This window comes from Chanodichthys erythropterus, chromosome 14 (assembly GCF_024489055.1).
Source record: "Chanodichthys erythropterus isolate Z2021 chromosome 14, ASM2448905v1, whole genome shotgun sequence".
Classification (NCBI taxonomy): Eukaryota; Metazoa; Chordata; class Actinopteri; order Cypriniformes; family Xenocyprididae; genus Chanodichthys; species Chanodichthys erythropterus.
In genome coordinates this window covers 19,566,066-19,587,906 of record NC_090234.1, presented here as the reverse complement: position 1 = coordinate 19,587,906, position 21,841 = coordinate 19,566,066, and the positions used below count along the sequence as shown (strand labels likewise).

The 21,841-nt window shown below is 33.5% G+C and overlaps 2 protein-coding genes across 7 annotated transcripts in view; one reads left to right on the top strand and one right to left on the bottom strand.

Moving 5' to 3' along the window:
• Positions 1-16,240, top strand: part of ppp1r1c (protein phosphatase 1, regulatory (inhibitor) subunit 1C) — a 40,150-nt gene extending 23,910 nt beyond the window's left edge. Inside the window, exons 5-7 of one of the 3 annotated variants that reach the window (XM_067409561.1) lie at positions 9,599-9,802; positions 13,713-13,868; positions 14,458-16,240. In XM_067409561.1, the coding sequence (XP_067265662.1) occupies positions 9,599-9,802; positions 13,713-13,868; positions 14,458-14,552 (455 nt within the window). In that variant the 3' untranslated portion in view covers positions 14,553-16,240. Of the gene's footprint in view, positions 1-9,598; positions 9,803-11,053; positions 11,426-13,712; positions 13,869-14,457 lie in introns of those variants that run through there. The other 2 variants (XM_067409563.1, XM_067409562.1) reach the window with 2 other exon arrangements.
• Positions 16,241-17,106: 866 nt separating this feature from the next.
• pde1a (phosphodiesterase 1A, calmodulin-dependent) overlaps positions 17,107-21,841 on the bottom strand; it is a 77,949-nt gene continuing 73,214 nt past the window's right edge. For all 4 annotated transcript variants that reach the window (XM_067409557.1, XM_067409559.1, XM_067409558.1 and 1 more), the window contains 4 exons: positions 21,590-21,704; positions 21,317-21,504; positions 18,952-19,206; positions 17,107-17,641 (listed from right to left, as the gene is read on the bottom strand). In XM_067409557.1, the coding sequence (XP_067265658.1) occupies positions 17,619-17,641; positions 18,952-19,206; positions 21,317-21,504; positions 21,590-21,704 (581 nt within the window). In that variant the 3' untranslated portion in view covers positions 17,107-17,618. The remainder of the gene's footprint in view (positions 17,642-18,951; positions 19,207-21,316; positions 21,505-21,589; positions 21,705-21,841) is intronic.

Sequence of the window (21,841 nt, the reverse complement as noted above, 5' to 3'; positions counted from 1 at the left end):
ATAAAGTCAGAATTGAGTTATAAAGTCAGAATTATGAGTTATAAAGTCAGAATTGTGTGTTGTAGTCAGAATTATGAGTTATAAAGTCAGAATTGAGTTATAAAGTCAGAATTATGAGTTATAAAGTCAGAATTGCGTGATATAAAGTCAGAATTGCGTGATATAGTCAGAATTATGAGTTATAAAGTCAGAATTGCGTGATATAGTCAGAATTGCGTGTTATAAAGTCAGAATTGTGTGTTATAGTCAGAATTGAGTTATAAAGTCAGAATTGAGTCATAAAGTCAGAATTGTGTGTTATAAAGTCAGAATTGAGTTATAAAGTCAGAATTATGAGTTATAAAGTCAGAATTGCGTGATATAAAGTCAGAATTGTGTGTTATAGTCAGAATTGAGTTATAAAGTCAGAATTATGAGTTATAAAGTCAGAATTGAGTTATAAAGTCAGAATTATGTGTTATAAAGTCAGAATTGAGTTATAAAGTCAGAATTGTGTGTTATAAAGTCAGAATTGAGATATAAAGTCAGAATTGCAAGTTATAAAGTCAGAATTGAGTCATAAAGTCAGAATTGAGTCATAAAGTCAGAATTGAGTCATAAAGTCAGAATTGCGTGATATAAAGTCAGAATTGTATGATATAAAGTCAGAATTGAGTTATAAAGTCAGAATTGAGTTATAAAGTCAGAATTGAGTTATAAAGTCAGAATTGAGTTATAAAGTCAGAATTGAGTTATAAAGTCAGAATTGAGTTATAAAGTCAGAATTGTGTGTTGTAGTCAGAATTATGAGTTATAAAGTCAGAATTATGAGTTATAAAGTCAGAATTGCGTGATATAAAGTCAGAATTGCGTGATATAGTCAGAATTATGAGTTATAAAGTCAGAATTGCGTGATATAGTCAGAATTGCGTGATATAGTCAGAATTGCGTGTTATAAAGTCAGAATTGTGTGTTATAGTCAGAATTGAGTTATAAAGTCAGAATTGAGTTATAAAGTCAGAATTATGAGTTATAAAGTCAGAATTGCGTGATATAAAGTCAGAATTGTGTGTTATAGTCAGAATTGAGTTATAAAGTCAGAATTATGAGTTATAAAGTCAGAATTGAGTTATAAAGTCAGAATTATGAGTTATAAAGTCAGAATTGTGTGTTATAAAGTCAGAATTGAGTTATAAAGTCAGAATTATGAGTTATAAAGTCAGAATTGAGTTATAAAGTCAGAATTATGAGTTATAAAGTCAGAATTGCGTGATATAAAGTCAGAATTGCGTGATATAAAGTCAGAATTGCGTGTTATAAAGTCAGAATTGCGTGTTATAAAGTCAGAATTGTGTGTTATAAAGTCAGAATTGAGTTATAAAGTCAGAATTATGAGTTATAAAGTCAGAATTGAGTTATAAAGTCAGAATTATGAGTTATAAAGTCAGAATTGCGTGATATAAAGTCAGAATTGCGTGATATAAAGTCAGAATTGCGTGTTATAAAGTCAGAATTGTGTGTTATAAAGTCAGAATTGAGTTATAAAGTCAGAATTGCGTGATATAAAGTCAGAATTGCGTGTTATAGTCAGAATTGAGTTATAAAGTCAGAATTGCGTGTTATAGTCAGAATTATGAGTTATAAAGTCAGAATTGAGTTATAAAGTCAGAATTGAGTTATAAAGTCAGAATTGTGTGTTGTAGTCAGAATTGAGTTATAAAGTCAGAATTGAGTTATAAAGTCAGAATTGCGAGTTATAAAGTCAGAATTGAGTTATAAAGTCAGAATTGAGTCATAAAGTCAGAATTGAGTCATAAAGTCAGAATTGAGTTATAAAGTCAGAATTGAGTTATAAAGTCAGAATTGAGTTATAAAGTCAGAATTGAGTTATAAAGTCAGAATTGCAAGTTATAAAGTCAGAATTGAGTCATAAAGTCAGAATTGAGTCATAAAGTCAGAATTGAGTTATAAAGTCAGAATTATGAGTTATAAAGTCAGAATTGTGTGTTATAAAGTCAGAATTGTGTGTTATAAAGTCAGAATTGTGTGTTATAAAGTCAGAATTGAGTTATAAAGTCAGAATTGCATGATATAAAGTCAGAATTTTATGATATAAAGTCAGAATTGTGTGATATGAAGTCAGAATTGCGTGATATGAAGTCAGAATTGTATGATATAAAGTCAGAATTGAGTTATAAAGTCAGAATTACATTTACATTTAGTCATTTAGCAGACGCTTTTATCCAAAGCGACTTACAAATGAGAGTAGTAGAATCAATTAAATCAACATGAGAACAACAGTATGTAAGTGCTGAGTGAAGTCACAGTTATGTCAGTAAAGTGCTCATAGCGAATTTTTTTTTTTTTTTTTTATAAATAAATACACAGATAGGAGAAGAATATTAGTCAAGGTAAGTGCTACTACTACTGGGTCAAGTGCTGACGAAAAAGATACGTCTTTAGCATTTTTTTGAAAATGGCTAGAGACTCGGCTGCTCGGATAGAGCGTGGTAGGTCATTCCACCAGCCAGGAACAGTCCCGGAGAAGGTCCGTGAGAGTGATTTTGTGCCCCTATGTGATGGCACCACAAGGCGCCGTTCACTTGCAGAACGCAGGTTTCTGGAGGGCGCGTAAGTCTGAAGTAGTGAGTTAAGGTATAGCGGTGCAGAGCCAGTGGTCGTTCTGTAAGCAAACATCAGAGCCTTGAATTGGATATTGAATTATGAGTTATAAAGTCAGAATTGAGTTATAAAGTCAGAATTGTGTGTTGTAGTCAGAATTGTGTGTTGTAGTCAGAATTGAGTTATAAAGTCAGAATTGAGTCATACAGTTAGAATTGAGTTATAAAGTCAGAATTGAGTTATAAAGTCAGAATTGCGTGATATAAAGTCAGAATTGCGTGATATAAAGTCAGAATTGCGTGATATAAAGTCAGAATTGCGTGATATAAAGTCAGAATTGCGTGTTATAAAGTCAGAATTGTGTGTTATAGTCAGAATTGAGTTATAAAGTCAGAATTATGAGTTATAAAGTCAGAATTGCGTGATATAAAGTCAGAATTGCGTGTTATAAAGTCAGAATTGTGTGTTATAAAGTCAGAATTGAGTTATAAAGTCAGAATTGTGTGTTATAGTCAGAATTGAGTTATAAAGTCAGAATTGTGTGTTATAAAGTCAGAATTGAGTTATAAAGTCAGAATTGAGTTATAAAGTCAGAATTGTGTGTTGTAGTCAGAATTGAGTTATAAAGTCAGAATTGAGTTATAAAGTCAGAATTGTGTGTTGTAGTCAGAATTGAGTTATAAAGTCAGAATTGCAAGTTATAAAGTCAGAATTGAGTTATAAAGTCAGAATTGCGTGATATAAAGTCAGAATTGCGTGATATAAAGTCAGAATTGCGTTATAAAGTCAGAATTGTGTGTTATAGTCAGAATTGAGTTATAAAGTCAGAATTGAGTCATAAAGTCAGAATTGTGTGTTGTAAAGTCAGAATTGAGTTATAAAGTCAGAATTGTGTGTTGTAAAGTCAGAATTGAGTTATAAAGTCAGAATTGTGTGTTATAAAGTCAGAATTGAGTTATAAAGTCAGAATTGAGTTATAAAGTCAGAATTATGAGTTATAAAGTCAGAATTGAGTTATAAAGTCAGAATTATGAGTTATAAAGTCAGAATTGCATGATATAAAGTCAGAATTGCGTGATATAAAGTCAGAATTGTGTGATATAAAGTCAGAATTGTGTGATATAAAGTCAGAATTGAGTGATATAAAGTTAGAATTGCGTGATATAAAGTCAGAATTGTGTTATAAAGTCAGAATTGTGTTATAAAGTCAGAATTGAGTTATAAAGTCAGAATTGTGTGTTATAAAGTCAGAATTGAGTTATAAATTCAGAATTGCATGATATAAAGTCAGAATTGAGTGATATAAAGTTAGAATTGAGTGATATAAAGTTAGAATTGCGTGATATGAAGTTAGAATTATGAGTTATAAAGTCAGAATTGCGTGATATAAAGTCAGAATTGCGTGATATAAAGTCAGAATTGAGTGATATAAAGTCAGAATTGAGTGATATAAAGTCAGAATTGAGTGATATAAAGTCAGAATTGCATGTATAAAGTCACAAATTGCGTGATATAAAGTCAGAATTGCGTGTATAAAGTCACAAATTGAGTGATATAAAGTCAGAATTGCTTGATATAAAGTCAGAATTGAGTGATATAAAGTTAGAATTGCGTGATATAAAGTCAGAATTTTGAGTTATAAAGTCAGAATTGAGTTATAAAGTCAGAATTGAGTTATAAAGTCAGAATTGAGTTATAAAGTCAGAATTGTGTGATATAAAGTCAGAATTGAGTTATAAAGTCAGAATTGCATGATATAAAGTCAGAATTGAGTTATAAAGTCAGAATTGAGTTATAAAGTCAGAATTATGAGTTATAAAGTCAGAATTGAGTTATAAAGTCAGAATTGAGTTATAAAGTCAGAATTATGAGTTATAAAGTCAGAATTGAGTTATAAAGTCAGAATTGCGTGTATAAAGTCAGAATTGCGTGTATAAAGTCACAAATTGCGTGATATAAAGTCAGAATTGCGTGATATAAAGTCAGAATTGAGTGATATAAAGTTAGAATTGCGTGATATAAAGTCAGAATTTTGAGTTATAAAGTCAGAATTTTGAGTTATAAAGTCAGAATTTTGAGTTATAAAGTCAGAATTGAGTTATAAAGTCAGAATTGCATGATATAAAGTCAGAATTGAGTGATATAAAGTTAGAATTGAGTGATATAAAGTTAGAATTGCGTGATATAAAGTCAGAATTGCATGATATAAAGTTAGAATTGAGTGATATAAAGTCAGAATTGCGTGATATAAAGTCAGTATTGCGTGATATAAAGTCAGAATTGAGTTATAAAGTCAGAATTGTGTGTTATAGTCAGAATTGAGTTATAAAGTCAGAATTGTGTGTTATAGTCAGAATTGAGTTATAAAGTCAGAATTGTGTGTTATAAAGTCAGAATTGAGTTATAAAGTCAGAATTGAGTTATAAAGTCAGAATTGTGTGTTGTAGTCAGAATTGAGTTATAAAGTCAGAATTGAGTTATAAAGTCAGAATTGCGTGATATAAAGTCAGAATTGCGTGATATAAAGTCAGAATTGAGTTATAAAGTCAGAATTGTGTGTTGTAGTCAGAATTGAGTTATAAAGTCAGAATTGCAAGTTATAAAGTCAGAATTGAGTTATAAAGTCAGAATTGAGTTATAAAGTCAGAATTGCGTGATATAAAGTCAGAATTGCGTGATATAAAGTCAGAATTGCGTGATATAAAGTCAGAATTGCGTTATAAAGTCAGAATTGTGTGTTATAGTCAGAATTGAGTTATAAAGTCAGAATTGAGTCATAAAGTCAGAATTGTGTGTTGTAAAGTCAGAATTGAGTTATAAAGTCAGAATTGTGTGTTGTAAAGTCAGAATTGAGTTATAAAGTCAGAATTGTGTGTTATAAAGTCAGAATTGAGTTATAGTCAGAATTGAGTTATAAAGTCAGAATTATGAGTTATAAAGTCAGAATTGAGTTATAAAGTCAGAATTATGAGTTATAAAGTCAGAATTGTGTGATATAAAGTTAGAATTGCGTGATATAAAGTCAGAATTGTGTTATAAAGTCAGAATTGTGTTATAAAGTCAGAATTGTGTTATAAAGTCAGAATTGTGTTATAAAGTCAGAATTGAGTTATAAAGTCAGAATTGTGTGTTATAAAGTCAGAATTGAGTTATAAATTCAGAATTGCGTGATATAAAGTCAGAATTGAGTGATATAAAGTCAGAATTGAGTGATATAAAGTCAGAATTGTGTGATATAAAGTCAGAATTGTGTGATATAAAGTCAGAATTGAGTGATATAAAGTTAGAATTGCGTGATATAAAGTCAGAATTGTGTTATAAAGTCAGAATTGTGTTATAAAGTCAGAATTGAGTTATAAAGTCAGAATTGCGTGATATAAAGTCAGAATTGCGTGATATAAAGTCAGAATTGCGTGATATAAAGTCAGAATTGAGTTATAAAGTCAGAATTGTGTGTTGTAGTCAGAATTGAGTTATAAAGTCAGAATTGCAAGTTATAAAGTCAGAATTGAGTTATAAAGTCAGAATTGAGTTATAAAGTCAGAATTGAGTTATAAATTCAGAATTGCATGATATAAAGTCAGAATTGCATGATATAAAGTCAGAATTGAGTGATATAAAGTCAGAATTGAGTGATATAAAGTCAGAATTGCATGTATAAAGTCACAAATTGCGTGATATAAAGTCAGAATTGCGTGTATAAAGTCACAAATTGAGTGATATAAAGTCAGAATTGCTTGATATAAAGTCAGAATTGAGTGATATAAAGTTAGAATTGCGTGATATAAAGTCAGAATTTTGAGTTATAAAGTCAGAATTGAGTTATAAAGTCAGAATTGAGTTATAAAGTCAGAATTGTGTGATATAAAGTCAGAATTGAGTTATAAAGTCAGAATTGCATGATATAAAGTCAGAATTGAGTTATAAAGTCAGAATTATGAGTTATAAAGTCAGAATTGAGTTATAAAGTCAGAATTGAGTTATAAAGTCAGAATTGAGTCATAAAGTCAGAATTGAGTTATAAAGTCAGAATTGCATGATATAAACTCGCAATTGCGTATTATAATGTCCAATTGTGAGGGGAAAAACTGCAGATAAGATCACTTTTTGCATGTTATAAAGTCAGAATTGCAAGATATAAACTCAATTCTAAGAAAAAAAGTTTCGTGACTTTATATCACAATTCTGACTTTATAACTTGTGTTTAAATCTCACAATTCTGAGAACTGTAAGATGCAAACTCACAATCACGAGAAAAAAGGCAGAATTTTGAGATAAAAGTCGCAATTACCTTTTTTTATTTTTTAGTGGCAGAAATAAGCTTCCATAGTAGAGCAGAAAATGACCCAAGCTGGATTCACCACTCAGGTCATCTGCACATAAGTGACACCATGCAACATGCTGAAGCAGGTGTACTGCCCGCCAGGCCACGTTTGCGACAAACTAGAGGTTTTAAGACAATGAGATGGGGGAGGGAGAGTGGTGAAATCCGCCTCGCTGACTCATGGACAAGACCATTTCCTGGCATGGACGTGCTAAATTCACATTAGCTTGAGCTATTGATTGGAGTGGGGGGAGGAGAGAGAGATCCATCATTCTACAGAGATGGCCTTAAATGGACAGCCTGGCAGAGCAGTTTTGAATGAACACTCAGCATCCTTTTGGTCAATGCAGGGCAGAAACAGCTAAAGCAATCTGATTTGTAGAGGTGCCAAGCTTGCTCTCTGTGCTGGTGTGGGCTAGCTGTGGTTCAGTGGTGTCAAAACCTCATTTGTGTAAGTAGGGATCTTCTAGGCTATCTATCCAGAGACTGTGAAAAGTTTTGAGAAGATTGCTTTGAATAGCGACAAACTCCATTTAAGTGGTGAGCTGAACTCCTTCCAGGGAAAAAAAAAAAAAAAAAAAAAAAAATATATATATATATATATAAATATATATATATATAATGTATATGTATATATATATGTATATATATATATATATATATATATATATATATATATATATATAATATATATATATATATATATATATATATATATATAATCGTCAAATTCATGTTGAAGAGAGACATATACAGCAATCAGGCATAACATTATGAGCACTGACAGGTGAAGGGAATAACACTGATTTTCTCTTCATCACGGCATCTGTTTGTTGGTGGGATATATTAGGCAGCAAGTGAACATTTTGTCCTCAAAGTTGATGTGTTAGAAGCAGGAAAAATGGGCAAGCGTAAGGATTTGAGGGAGTTTGACAAGGGCCAAATTGTGATGGCTAGACGACTGGGTCAGAACATCTCCAAAACTGCAGCTCTTGTGGGGTGTTCCCGGTCTGCAGTGGTCAGTATCTATCAAAAGTGCTCCAAGGAACGAGCAGTGGTGAACCGGCGACAGGGTCATGGGCGGCCAAGACTTATTGATGAACGAGGGGAGCGAAGGCTGGCCCGTGTGGTCCGATCCAACAGAGCTACTGTAGATCAAATTGAAGTTAATGCTTGTGCACCAGGATGCACTATGGGAAGAAGGCAAGCCGATGGAGGCAGTGTGATGCTTTGGGCAATGTTCTGCTGGGAAACCTTGGGTCCTCCCATCCATGTGGATGTTACTTTGACACGTACCACCTACCTAAGCATTGTTGCAGACCATGTACACGCTTTCATGGAAACGGTATTCCCTGGTGGCTGTGGCCTCTTTCAGCAGGATAATGTGCCCTGCCACAAAGCAAAAAAGGTTCAGGAATGGTTTGAGGAGCACAGCAACGAGTATGAGGTGTTGACATGGCCTCCAAAATCCCCAGAACTCAATCCAATCGAGCATCTGTGGGATGTGTTGAACAAACAAATCTGATCCATGGATAAATGGTATTTTTACTTCTGTAACTCTGTTGTCTCTATGTAGATCATAGTTCTTCTATTTCATTAGCAGTAGTTTATTATTCAGGAATTCCTGATTTAGTTTAAATTTTTTTGTAGCTTGATTTTATTTTGCTTTTTTAAGTTTGATTATGGTAGATTCTTTTTTAAACAAGCAAAACATTGTTAAACCATTTTTAACAGTTTGGTAAATTGTCTTTGTAGATGTGAATGTTGTGTGAATGAGTACTGTAAGCATTAGGCATCATCATCATCATCAGACAGTTACATTTGAAGGTTTGTAGATGAAACATTCTGAAAGCTCTTAAGATGCTTTCAGACCTTCTTCATAAGAGAGCTATCAGCTTACAGTGCATTAGCTCTCTATTCTGATAGCCTGCGTCACCAACAAAATACTGTGCTGTTGATGAAAACTGATGTTAACCCATCTAGGGCTGGGTGATATGAGTATTCATATGATTTTATTTTTTATATTTGCTTTGATTTTGATGGTGGTATATAATGAAGCAACACTGTGAATATCGTGATCATTTTAAAGAGATTATTTGTCCATTAAGTTACTTAAAGAGCTCATCATTAGACTAATTTTTCAATCTTGTGGCTCGCTAATATGCACAAATCTGCATTACATTTGGTAGGTTTGATTCAACTAATGAGTTCAATTTTAACTAATCAATTCAAAACAATTCAATTTGTTTGTGTCATCACTCAGAAATTTTGAGTAATGACAAATATATATATATATATATATATATATATATATATATATATATATATATCAAATAGAAAAATTATGTGTAAGTAAATTGCTGTTTTGTTTTTTGCTATATTGTCCAGCCATAGCCCAACTGATACCTATTGTATAGTTTTTAAAAGTAATACTTTTAATGCATAAATACTCTCCTTTTCCTTAAACAACTTTTTGGTTTGAGATAAACATAGCATGCATACATCTCGTAAGTCATTCATTTTCCATTTCATAGCCGCCCGTTGAGTGTATTTTGATTCATGTTACATTTAGATGGGGTTCAGAGGTCTCACACTGTTAGCACATCGCACGTCTGTGCTGATAGCCTGTGTCCACTGTGTGGCGCTGTGCTGTGTGTCCTGTGTTGAGTGCAGAGCTGCAGCTGGTGGTGGAGCAGCACTTTCAGAGGCAGGAGCAGCAGGAGGCGGGGCTCTCTGACAGCCCAGACACGCCCAGTCCAATCACAGCACAGCATTTTGCCAACGAAGCTCAGTGGGCCAATCACAACAGCTCAGAGCCCAATGGCAATGAGTCTTATGTCAGTACTGAGGGGCAGCCAGGCAGCAGTGGGGCCGGGGGTAAGTCCAGAACAAAAACTGGGAAGGAACAAGGTTAAATCTCAGGGTAAAATAAATAATTATGGAGGACCAAAGTATTCTAAATTAAACAATGAAACCAATTAAGAATTAAATAATAAGAATAATAAGAATAAATTGGTTACATTTTATTATTCTTAAAGATTTTAACTACTTTCAAAAACTATACTTAAATGTAATTAATAATTTTGAAATATATTTTATTATTATGAAAAATCTCTCTGGGACCAAAAGTACATGATTCATCCATTAGGTGTCATTCAGAAATTAGTCTTTTATTATTAAATTATTTAAATGCAGTATTAGTTTTGTACGGAAGAGGATTAGAAAAAAAAAAAAATAAAACCATCTCGAGATTAAAGTTTTTAAATTACGAGAAAAAACTCGTTAAATTTCAAGAAAAAAGTTGAGAAAAAATGTTGAGAATAAAGTCATTAAATTACGAGAAAAAAGTTGTTAGATTATGAGAACAAAGTCATTAAACTATGGGAAAAAAAGTCATTAAATTTCGAGAAAAGTCTAGATAAAATGTTGAGAATAAAGTCATTAAATTACGAGAAAAAAGTTGTTAAATTATAAGAACATATTCGTAATTTAACGAGTTTTTTTTGAAAGTTTGTTTCTCATAATTTAACGAATTTGTTCTCGTAATTTAAAGACTTTTTTCTCATACAATTTATCTTGACTTTTTGCGTGAAATTTAACGAGTTTTTTCTTGTAATTTAACGCCCTTTTTCTTGAAATTTAACAACTTTAATCTCAAGATGGTTTTATTTTTTTATTATTGCTTGGCCCTAATCCTCTTCCATAGTTTTGTAAGAGTGGATTTAACAAGAATTGAGTTTTTATGAAATATTACAAAATAAATGTGTACGTTTGGTTATTTAGATATTTAATTATTAATTGTATCATTGTGATATAAATGGGTATCTTTATTTTGTATTGTGTGTTTATTATTATACAAAACAAATTAATACATTTATTTTTATTTATTTAATTATTTATTGGTTTTATTACTTAATTTTGAGTGCTTTTACCCTCCATAAACAATCTTGGTTCACGAGCATGTAGTAGAAAAGCTGATTGCTTGGACGAAGATCTGCTGGACTTTACTGACAAGACTTTTTTTTTTTGTCTCTGTCTCTCCTCCACTTTCTTTTAAAATTCTCATTCTTTTTTCTATTATTAATTTCAATATTATTATTATCCATTGTTTTGTACATTCAAATGCAGGAGACACAGCAAACACCTCAGGAAGTGAGCAGAAAAACTTGAGCAGTCCTTCATCTGTCTCTCGATAGCCGTAATAATGTACCCGGCACACCGTAGACCCGTCCCAAACATTTACTGTCCCCTCCACTCTTTGGAATAAGAAGACATGCTTTCTCTAAATACATGCATTGTACTTTCTAAGTTCACTTTCAGCGATGACTTCCTTTAGTCAGTTTTATTTGTGTGAAATGTAATGCTTGTTCTTCCCTTTGAAATCTGTACTGAAATGATCTGACCTGTTTGTTTTTCTATTTGATAAAATGGCATTTGAAAGATTTCCAGTATGTATATCTGTGGCATCAGAAATGCGGGCAGCGCATTTTGGCACTTTCAGATCAGTTGTAACAATTTCTTTATGGGTATTGTTTCACTTGTGAAGTAGAGACAATGAAATAAAATAAATTTGGAGCTTGAAATAAAAAAAAAAACAAGGAATGATGTAAATAATTTTGAGTAAGTGCTGTTTATCTAATGTTACTGTCATTTTGGTTCATCTTCACCTCCAAAATGATGAATCAATGAAGGCTGAATTTGTTATTTGTACTACAAAACATTTTGGTTTAAAGGTGAAGTACGTCATTTCTGTGCAAACTAGTAGCAAATTCTGGAAGTAAAAACTACATTCATTTTCTCCTTAAGGACAACTGATTTTTCAATGATAACTTATTAACCTTTAAAGTCAAAATTTAAGTTTTTTAGCTTTTAGTATGAATATGTTAGCCTTGAGGTTATGAATAAGGTTATAATCTCTCACTTCAGCTAAAATGGATAATGGATTTTCATGACATCACATCACACTTCAGTTTCTCGTCAAATCTTCAGTCCAATCAAATGCTTTCTAGAATCTGAAGATCCGCCTCCTCCTAGACTCGTACAGACGCTGAAGCCTCGGCTGAAATCGGTCATTTGCTCACGCCTCACACGTTTATTACATGGTGAATGGCACATAGTGCACTATATAGAGAATAGGGAACGATTCAAACAGTGTAAATATGCCTTCCTTTGACACGAATGAAGTCCGTTTTCACGTTAGTTTCACATAAACTGCCGCAAAGCGAGCACATTCTGCTCCAGTCCAGAGACACGAGAGCTCAGAGCAGATCATATGCGCGAGTCGGCACAGACCTCAAAAGGTATCGGATCCATTTGAATTCTGCACAGAATGGTGTATATAAGCAATATAAAGGACATTATGAAGAGAAACGGTTAGAGATTAGAAGGAAACAGAGGTTTTACAGAGCCTAACGGCTCTGGCCGAGCTTTAACATTAATGAAACGCTATTGGGCAGGGCTGTTCGATATAATGCCCTGTCTTCCTGTTTCAGTTGAAATTACGTCAACACATTGAATAATGCTGCGCGTTCCAACACTCTTCAGTGGGCCTTTAAAGACAGATCTACTGTAAGCTATGATGTTGTTAATCAATTATATTTGCTATTGTCGTTGCCAGCAGCCCACATTATTTCTTATTTTTTTTAAATAATTGTTTAACAGCGGAATTCATGGTGAAAAACTACATTACCCATGATGCTGCACAGAAATTTCCACCAATCAGTGAGCCAAAACAAGCAAAATATGTAATACATGTAATACACATGCGCGTGACGTTACCGTTTTCAAAAATTAGCGTTTTTTTGTTGTTGTTGTTTACATGGGAATAATAACAGTATAATTTTCAAAAACTTGCTCTTTGAAATCTATTTTCAGAAGCTTGTGTTTTCAGGCCCCCAAAACGGTGTTGTCGTGTAAATGAACGGCCAAAACGCATACAAAGTTTTACGTTTTAAGTTTTAACCGTGTCATGCAAACGGCCCCTCAGTCTCCCTACTCTCTCAAAATACTTAAAGTATATGCATATTTTGCAAAAAACTTCATAAAATGAATCAATAAATATATATTTTTTACTGTATAATCAACTTTTTTAATTGAGTAGTTTTCTATTTCATTTTAATTTCGATTATGCTGTTCGCAATGCTTCATGGGATTGTAGTTCTTTCCCTCACGAAAGCCGGTAAGTACACAGTCTTGTACCTTTGTATTTTTGTCAGTTTTTAAATACCTTTTTGCTTCAAATCAAAGTTTGTAATGTTATGATTCACCTCATAGCTTGTTGGCTTGATTCATGGCTTATAACACTTTAACGAAGACTCTTTTTATTTTTAATCCCTATGGGAGAAATGAATGGAAAAAATACTTCCGGAAACAACACCTCTGTTGCACTCTATTCAAAATTTGATTTTGCTGACTTGAAATATGTTATTGAAACAATCTTGAGCAACCGGAAATGTTGGCCTTGCCCAGTGAAGTAGATATGAACGGTAACTTTATATCTATTTTATAATGTGCAGACGCATTACAAAGATGGCCAATGCAATCTGCGTTTGAAACTTGTTTAAAAGAGTGATTCACCTATTTTCGCAGTTCTGTTTGCTGAAAAATGACACACATCATCTTTAAGAAAAGAGCTTATTGTAACTTAATTGTATATATTCTTCTGCATCGAGATGATCGCTATCAAGCCTTAAACTACTTTAGTCTATAGTCAGCTGGATCTAAATAGGTAAGTCAGGTCACACTGAGACTGCTGCATGCTGGGACTCATGCTGTGTTCGTCCTGCAGGTAGAGAGCCTAGTGATAGCCAGCTAGAGGAAAGGGAGAGTCATCATCCTCCGAGGCTCTCTCAAAAACACCTGGACACACTGTCAGAGGAACCCGGAGACCCGTCACCACGACGCAAAGACACACCGTACCAGCACCAGCCACCATTCGTCCCTGGTAGGAGCAGATCATAAGCACGTAATACTGCCATGGGGAAATGTGACGTGTCGGAAAAGCTTTCACTATGATTATGTTGATTTGTTGGTCCTGGAACAACATTGATATCAACCAATCAGATTTCAGGGTTATGTTTTGGGTTTACATAATATTTTCTGATCCATTTACTTCCATTCATTTGCATATGTACATTTGGTGAACTTGAACCTGAGAATTCAGAAATGACATGCTTGACCCTAAAGTTCCAAACCCTGATGATTAGAACTATATAGGCTATTTGTATTTGTATAGGCCTTTATGTGTTCAAATGCTCCGTCCACTCGCCAATCAAATTGTTCTGCTGTTCTTGCTTCATGTTGTTCTGACGGCTGAACTCGTGTCGTGTCAACTTTGAAAATACTTTCTAGTGTCGATGTTTAATTTAGTCACTGCCAGTATGGTTAAAGCTAATAGGCAGTCTAGTGCGAGAACAAAGGAGATTGACATCGGTTTGTTCATTCGAATACTATATGTAAGCTGTTGTGTGCACGGGATGGTTTAAGAGTCTGTTATGGAAAGGTGAAAGCTGATGCTTTAAATCTTTTCACAGGGGTAAAGGTGCTGAAAACACAAACAGATCCTACTTCACTTTTCCAGGAGGAAGAGGAGAACAGCGGAGAACGGAAAGACAGTCAGACAGAGTAAAACTGGCTAAATGACATGAGGAAGTGACATCATTTATAATATTGTTTTGGAGCCGTTTTTTTTTTTTTTTTTACTTTGTTTCTATGTAACTTTTTTTTTCAGTGATTAAAATGGTTTGAAAGTAAATTTCATTGTGCAGATGCTGACAATAAATAGTCATGCAATTTCATTACAAAATACTTTTCACTCCAAAAGGTGGGTCCAAACACTGAGACTGCAAACTTTATAGGCTATATATATATATAGTACTGTGCAAACTTAGGCCATCATTAGATGTTGTTAGCAATGGTATAATGACCAAATATAATTATTTCTCAGTCTCTTAATTAGAATATAACCAGAAAATACAAGAAATTTGTAAAAAACTGAAAAAAATCTGGAAAAAAACCACTCAAAAAACAGATTCTGTAGACTAAAGTGGCAAATATTTAGTGACATCCCCTTATTACACTTGAGCAATAGCAGAAACCTGGCTCTCTTAAACCTAAATGGGATGGAAAAGGACTGGAAGGCCAAGAAAACTTTCAAAATCTGATGAGAAGTTTCTTAGAGTTTCTTCTTTGAGAAACTGGAAGAAGTCCAGGAGGTCACACTGAATACTGATTTTTGCTTAAAGAAGCCTTTTTTTTTTTTGGTACATATTTCCTGTATTTTCTGTTTGTATCTTAATAATGAGACCGAAAAATAAATATGGATAGTCATTATATCTAAACTTTCACTGAAGTAAAAAATAAATGTTTTTCTCCAAAACACGTTGGCCACAATTATTGGCACCCTTTTATTCAAAACTTTTTGCAACCTCCTTTTGCCAAGATAACAGCTCTGAGTCTTCACCTATAATGCCTGATGAGTTCGACAAGAGATCAGAGACCATTCCTTCATACAGAATCTCTCCAGATCCTTCAGATTCCAGCTCCATGTTGGTGCTTCTTCTCTTCAGTTCACTCCACTCATTTTCTATAGGGTTCAGGTCAGGGGACTGGGATGGCCATGGCAGAAGCTTCATTTTGTGCTCAGTGACACATTTTTGTGTTGGTTTTGGATCATTGTCCTGATGGAAGGTCCAGTCACGGCCCATTATATATATTTCTAGCAGAAGCGGTCAGGTTTTGATTTTTTATCTGGTGGCTTTCTGACCCAGAAACTCAACTATTTTCTACGATTCTCCAGCTGTGATCCTTTGAGAGTCTTTGTCCACTCTAACTTTCCTCCTCACCGCGCATTAGGACGATTTCATGTCCTCTTCTAGGCAGATTTGTAACATCTTTAGTTGATTGGAACGTCTTAATGGGGATTTTCAATGCTTTAGCTATTTTCTTACAGCCACTTTCTATTTTGTAAATCTCTACAATCTTTTGCTGCACATCATAACTATATTCTTTGGTTTTACTCATTATGATGGATGATTACGGGAATTTGGCCTTTGTGTTTACACATATTTGTACTCCTGTAAACCAAGAAGTCGTGGCTGGACAATTTCATGTTCATGATCACCCTGGTGTGCTAAAAAAATGTAAAATGTAAATATGAATGGGAATATACTTCAGAGATATTTTACACATAAAAAAATTCTACAAAATAAATTGGGGCCAATGTGTTTTGGAGAAAAACATTTCATAATGTGATTTCCCCCCCACTTTCTATTCTTTTACTTCAATGAAAGGTTAGATTTTTGTGAACATACACACACATACAATTCAGCAGTATTAAAATCAAAATGGATCCTTTTTTTTTTTTTTTTTTTTTAGTAGCTGTCACTTTTTTTTTACCCCACTGCACGTTTTCTGGTAGGCTATTATGTTTTATTGCATATTCATTTTCATGTTGTTGTATTTCATATGAGTAATATAAAAGCATAAGAAAACTGATGCTCCGCCAATGATGATTTTGCAATACATGGGGAGGATTGTGAAACCAGTCACATCCTACCACGTTATTTTTGATCACCTCATGTGGAAAGAGCTTGAGGCTTTGATGAATCTCTCTGACAGAAGCAATATTTTTGTAGGTATGGCTGTTTTTTATGCAGACGTGACTCTGAAGTCCCACACGGCTGTTGTACAGCCCACCGGCTAGTAGATTATTTTAGATCTCTTGCAACAAACCCTTTTTTTTTCAGCCTTCATCAATGTTATGATGTTGTGTCAGAAGATGTTTCTACAATATAACAGGGCATTTTTTTGTGTGTGAAAATGCATTTGAACAGACGAGAGCTCATTAACAGCACCCTATTAATATTTTTTAAACATTAAATCTGTAGTAAATTTGTTGAACAAGTATTTCCAACAAATGTACTGTATGAATTACAAAATGTAAAACATCGGTCTCGGCCTGTCTCTGTATTGTTGACTTCAGTAGCACATTTATAAAGTTTATAAAGCCTTAACAATTAGGTGAATCTCACAAAACTAAGAAATATAGGTACATTTCCCCCCGCCCCAAAAAAAATCAGAAGAAAAAAATAATAATTTTTGGCATAAAAAAATGCAATTTTTTCGTTTGTTTTACTTTTTTTTTTTTTTTTTTTTTTTTTTTTTTATAAGCATGATGACAGTTTCTTGACAATTAAAATTCCCCTGTACCTTTCTCATTAACACACAAAAAATTATATATTAAACTTACAATTGTACTTTACAAATACATTGTACAGTTTTTATGGTGTTACTTGTTACTGAATTTATGATGGATTTTAATTTTAAAGCAAAGAAATGTTTTTTTTTTTTTTTTTTTACAGTATGGATGTGAATTTTTGCATTGTAATAATACTTTGGGGACAATTGTGCTTAATTGTAATACAAATAATGTCAATGCAAAAAAAAAAAAAAAAATGTAAGTGCTTCACCCTTAAAAAAAAAAGTTCTTAAGTTAAATTTAATCTGAAAGGCATTGAAAAGTGTTGATTTCAACAGAGGTGTTTCTGTCATTCCTGACTGATACAGTAAGTGAGATGCACTCTTCTTTTTTGATGCTTTTCTGTTTAATAAACTTACTTTTTACAATTTAACCTACCCTGAGCTCAAATGTGCTTTCAACCTCTGTGTGTGTGTGAGGTGACGACAGCAAGTGTTACATCAGCCCACACCTCAGACCTGAAATAAGATACAAATGACAAACAATCCTGTTTTTGGCCATTTATGTCATATATAATGCAAAAAAATTGGTCAGTATTTTCACATAAACATTATAAAACATGATACAGTGTTTTGGTAGCATATGTGAGATTGTGATGAACAGTGTAATGCACAATGGCTGTGTTCAGAAAAGCATACTCTTACAGTTTCTGTAGTATCTTGTACAGTATGTATATAGGGCGAAGTATGCATGAATTCTCTAATTATCAACTAAATGTGCCACATGTGCAGTACACACTGAATAATGTATTCCACAATACAATGTGCTTAATTTGACCCCATTTGTTTTTATGCAAAACTAGATTTTCAAATACAAAATAGAGCATATTAATGTTTTAAATGTTTATTGTTACAAAATGCATTATGTTGCGCTATTTTAAACAGTACATACTGCACAGTATTCCGTGAATAGTAAGCTAGTATTCCATTCTGAACACAGCCAAATGTATGTAACGTTTATTTAGACACTGCCATGTACTAAAATACTGTATGGATTTAAAGGGACACAGTTCTGTTCATTTAGAGAGCATGATTGAAGGGACATCATGTAGTTTGTTAAAATGAAATATCGCCCCCTTGAGGACATATATGTTTCTACTGTTAGGTAAAAATTGGCTCATGATTTAATAGGCGGCATGTTCTACTAAATTTTTACAGCTGCAATTACCATACGTGTCATGCTACAATAATAAAAAATAAGCTCTTTACGGATTGTTCTGGAAATTGGAGGGAATAACATTCATAAGTCTACAGAGACACATCATGCCAGAATGAAGTAAAATAATCCAGTCATTCTGACCTAATGTGCCACGAACAGCTGCTAAGCATGACCGTATCGAGAATAAAATACGGAAACTAATTGTGGTGCAAAGTGTAGCTGCGTAATCTTTAATAAATAACGGCACAGTCTACAAACAAACAAAGAAAAAAAAAATTACAAAAAAAGAGAAAAAAAAAAACCTAATTGAACAAACAGGAAAAAGCCCGGGTAGCAAATAGGTTGCGTTTCAGGTTCTCGCTAAATCCTCCTCAAGGGATGATAGAGGTCCGTCTCCAGCAATAACACAGTCGCCATGACAACATTGCACACTACCGTCTCTAGGAGTCGCTCCGTGGACATTCCGTGCGTCCGTCTGCACAATTAGCCCTCTGAGCCCGAGAGTATAATAGCATTAAAATACAATGAGGACAATGCTATGTACATCATCCTGTTTCTGATTAAAAACATTCAGGCTCTGTACCGTTTGTGTGACGTCAGGCGCTTTTACCGTTCCAAGGTAGAGTTTCTGAGCTGTGTTCCTCTGATGAACCATCGCCCGGTCCCTCCAAAGGGGACTGGGAACTCTGGTCCAGAGAGTCCTGGGAAGAGTGAGTTGAGTCCGTGTTGTTAATTTCATTCAGGGACTTTGACTCCGAGTCGAGACTCCCTCTGGCTGGACTGCTGCAGGACAGTGTGACTTGTGTGTTCCTCATGGACTCCTCTTCCAGGTCTGACATTCTCTCATGTTGCTTATTGGCCAACTCTGGGAAGAGACAGGAAATGATATATATATATATATATATATATATATATATATATATATATATATATATATATATATATATATATATATATATATATATATAAACATGTCTAAGTTATAAGTCCTGTCATACAAACAGAGATATAAAGTCAGTTATTTTGTGTTTTACCCATTATAAAATATTATTTTGATAGCAATCAGTCATTTGTACTACTATATGTTTGCTTCTTTTGTTACTTAAACACCAGCTCAAATATTTAGACACACTTGAAAAAATGTCATGTTTTTCATAATCTTAAAAAAATGCAAAATAAAGGCAACAAGTTTTGTAGACAAATAAAATTGCGCCTTGAAATGAATTGCTTTAACTTAAAAATGTATTTATTGATTTTATTGTAATAAATGATTTGGCATGGGTGAATTTTAAATATATATATATATATATATATATATATATATATATATATATATATATATATATATATATATATATATATATATTTAATTATTTATTTTTAATTTTTAATAGTTTTTAATTGATAATAGATTTTTTTTTATAATTTTAATAACTTTACTGTTATTCTAAAACAACAAAAATAATAAATATAGCTGCAAGCAGCAATTACGGGGTCAAGCTGAATAAGGAGCTGTTTACACAACACCATTTTCAACTAAAAACATAAAACTTTTAATGCGTTTTGGCTGTTCATTTACATGACAACAGCGTTTTTGGTGCCTGAAAAAGGTCACTGTGTGAACAACAAAAATGCAATTCTCTGAAAACGATGACTTCATGCACATGCTTATTACATGTTCAGTCTATAGTGATTCATCGCCATCTAATGGCCTGGCAGAAGAATACAGCAGTTTTAGTTGTTTTCGTAGATCTGTGAGAATGGAGATCGTTTTGACAACGGTGTCGTCTTTAAGCGGAAAAATCAAAGGAAAAACTTCAGTTTTAAGCATATCGTTGTCATGTAAATGTACCCTAAGGGCAGAAAAGGAAATATTTGTGTACATCTGTGATCATGAGGTTAGGATAAAGCTGTTTAAATTACATGAGTTAAAGCACTTATAACATAATAACATGGTTTATAACTTCTGAGCAGTAGGTGGCGCTATGACAAAACTCTACGTGCACCCTCAAGTCATGTCTGTGAAGACATGTACCAAGTTTCGTGTCAATACACAAAACTTTTGCAAAGATACAGCCGCATGTCCATTTTGGGGTGCTTGCAGTCAAAATTGTTGTATAAAACAACGGTTCAAAATCTTTTAATAACTTTTGGTCATGAGTGTCTCTAGAAGCTACATACCAAATTTCATACAAATCTGACAAATTTTGTAGGAAGGGTTCAAAAAAGTAAGTTTTGAATAAAATGTAAAATGGTGGACATTAATTATTGTAGAATGTGGAAAATTTGGTATCATAGGGCTCGGCATAAGCCAACAAATCTAATGATGCAAGTTTAATGACAATATGTTAAATTTTTCATATAAGCGTTTTCATAAATGTAATTATATCTCTTGACCACTAGGGGGCTCTGACCTAAAGCTTTCCTGGTCCTCTCAGAACATGACCTCAATGAATCATACCGAGTTTCGTAACGATACGTTCATGCTTTTGTAGCATTTTAAAATGGCCGATGCCCAAAATGGCCGACCAAAGAAAATTGGATATTATTCAAAGAAATCTAAGAAGACCATCCTCATGATTTTAGGACCAGGCATTCAAAAGTTATAAGCAAAAATAGCCATTTTTCCTATCTCGGTACCAGTAGGTGGCTTCATATATAGAACCTTTTAGGGGTTCCCATCATGGCATCATTTCATGCATTCAGTTTGTTGTAATTCATTATTAATTTGAATTACATTTTATAAATTAAGCAGCTCAAAAACACTTTATCACTAGAACAAATTGAAATAACCTGTTAAACATGAAAGTATAATGCATTTAAGACATTTATCCTTATATAAAACCTTTTTGGCATAACAGGTTCTTTAAAATTGAGTCAAGAACCCTAGAATTCTATATAAAAAGAGTGTGTGTCCAATTTAAAGAAAAAAATTTTTTTTGATTGTATAGAAACACAAACAGATGCATGCACACCTTGAACAGAAAGCTCTTTCCAGCGCTCCTTGTTGTTCTGGATGATCTCAGAGAGCAGGTTTCGGACTTGTTTCAGGTCGATGCCACACAGAGAGTAATCTGTAGTGCCTCCCTGCTCGTCGTTCGAACCCCGACCGCTGTGTCTCTGTACCGACTCCACCACTGTGGCCGAGCCCCGACCCGTCAAACTGCACCACACGAGCAGATTACAGACAGATTATCATCCCTGGATGAAACACCTTTACCATGATGAACATGTGAGCATCGCCTCACCTTGTCCTGCGAACACCCCCAGATTTGACAGCTTCCTCTATGAGAGGACTAATAATCTTCTCTGTGGTGTCGACCAGAACAGAGAACGTGGGTTCGACGATAAAATCAATGAACCCTTTGAAGGAAAAACAATGTTATTTGTTTTTGAAACCTTTGTCATTCATTTAAACAGTTAGAAACTCATTAGCAATAATGGATTTTGATTCAATCAAGATGCCTGTAGTTATTGTGTCATTAAATCAAACCACATTT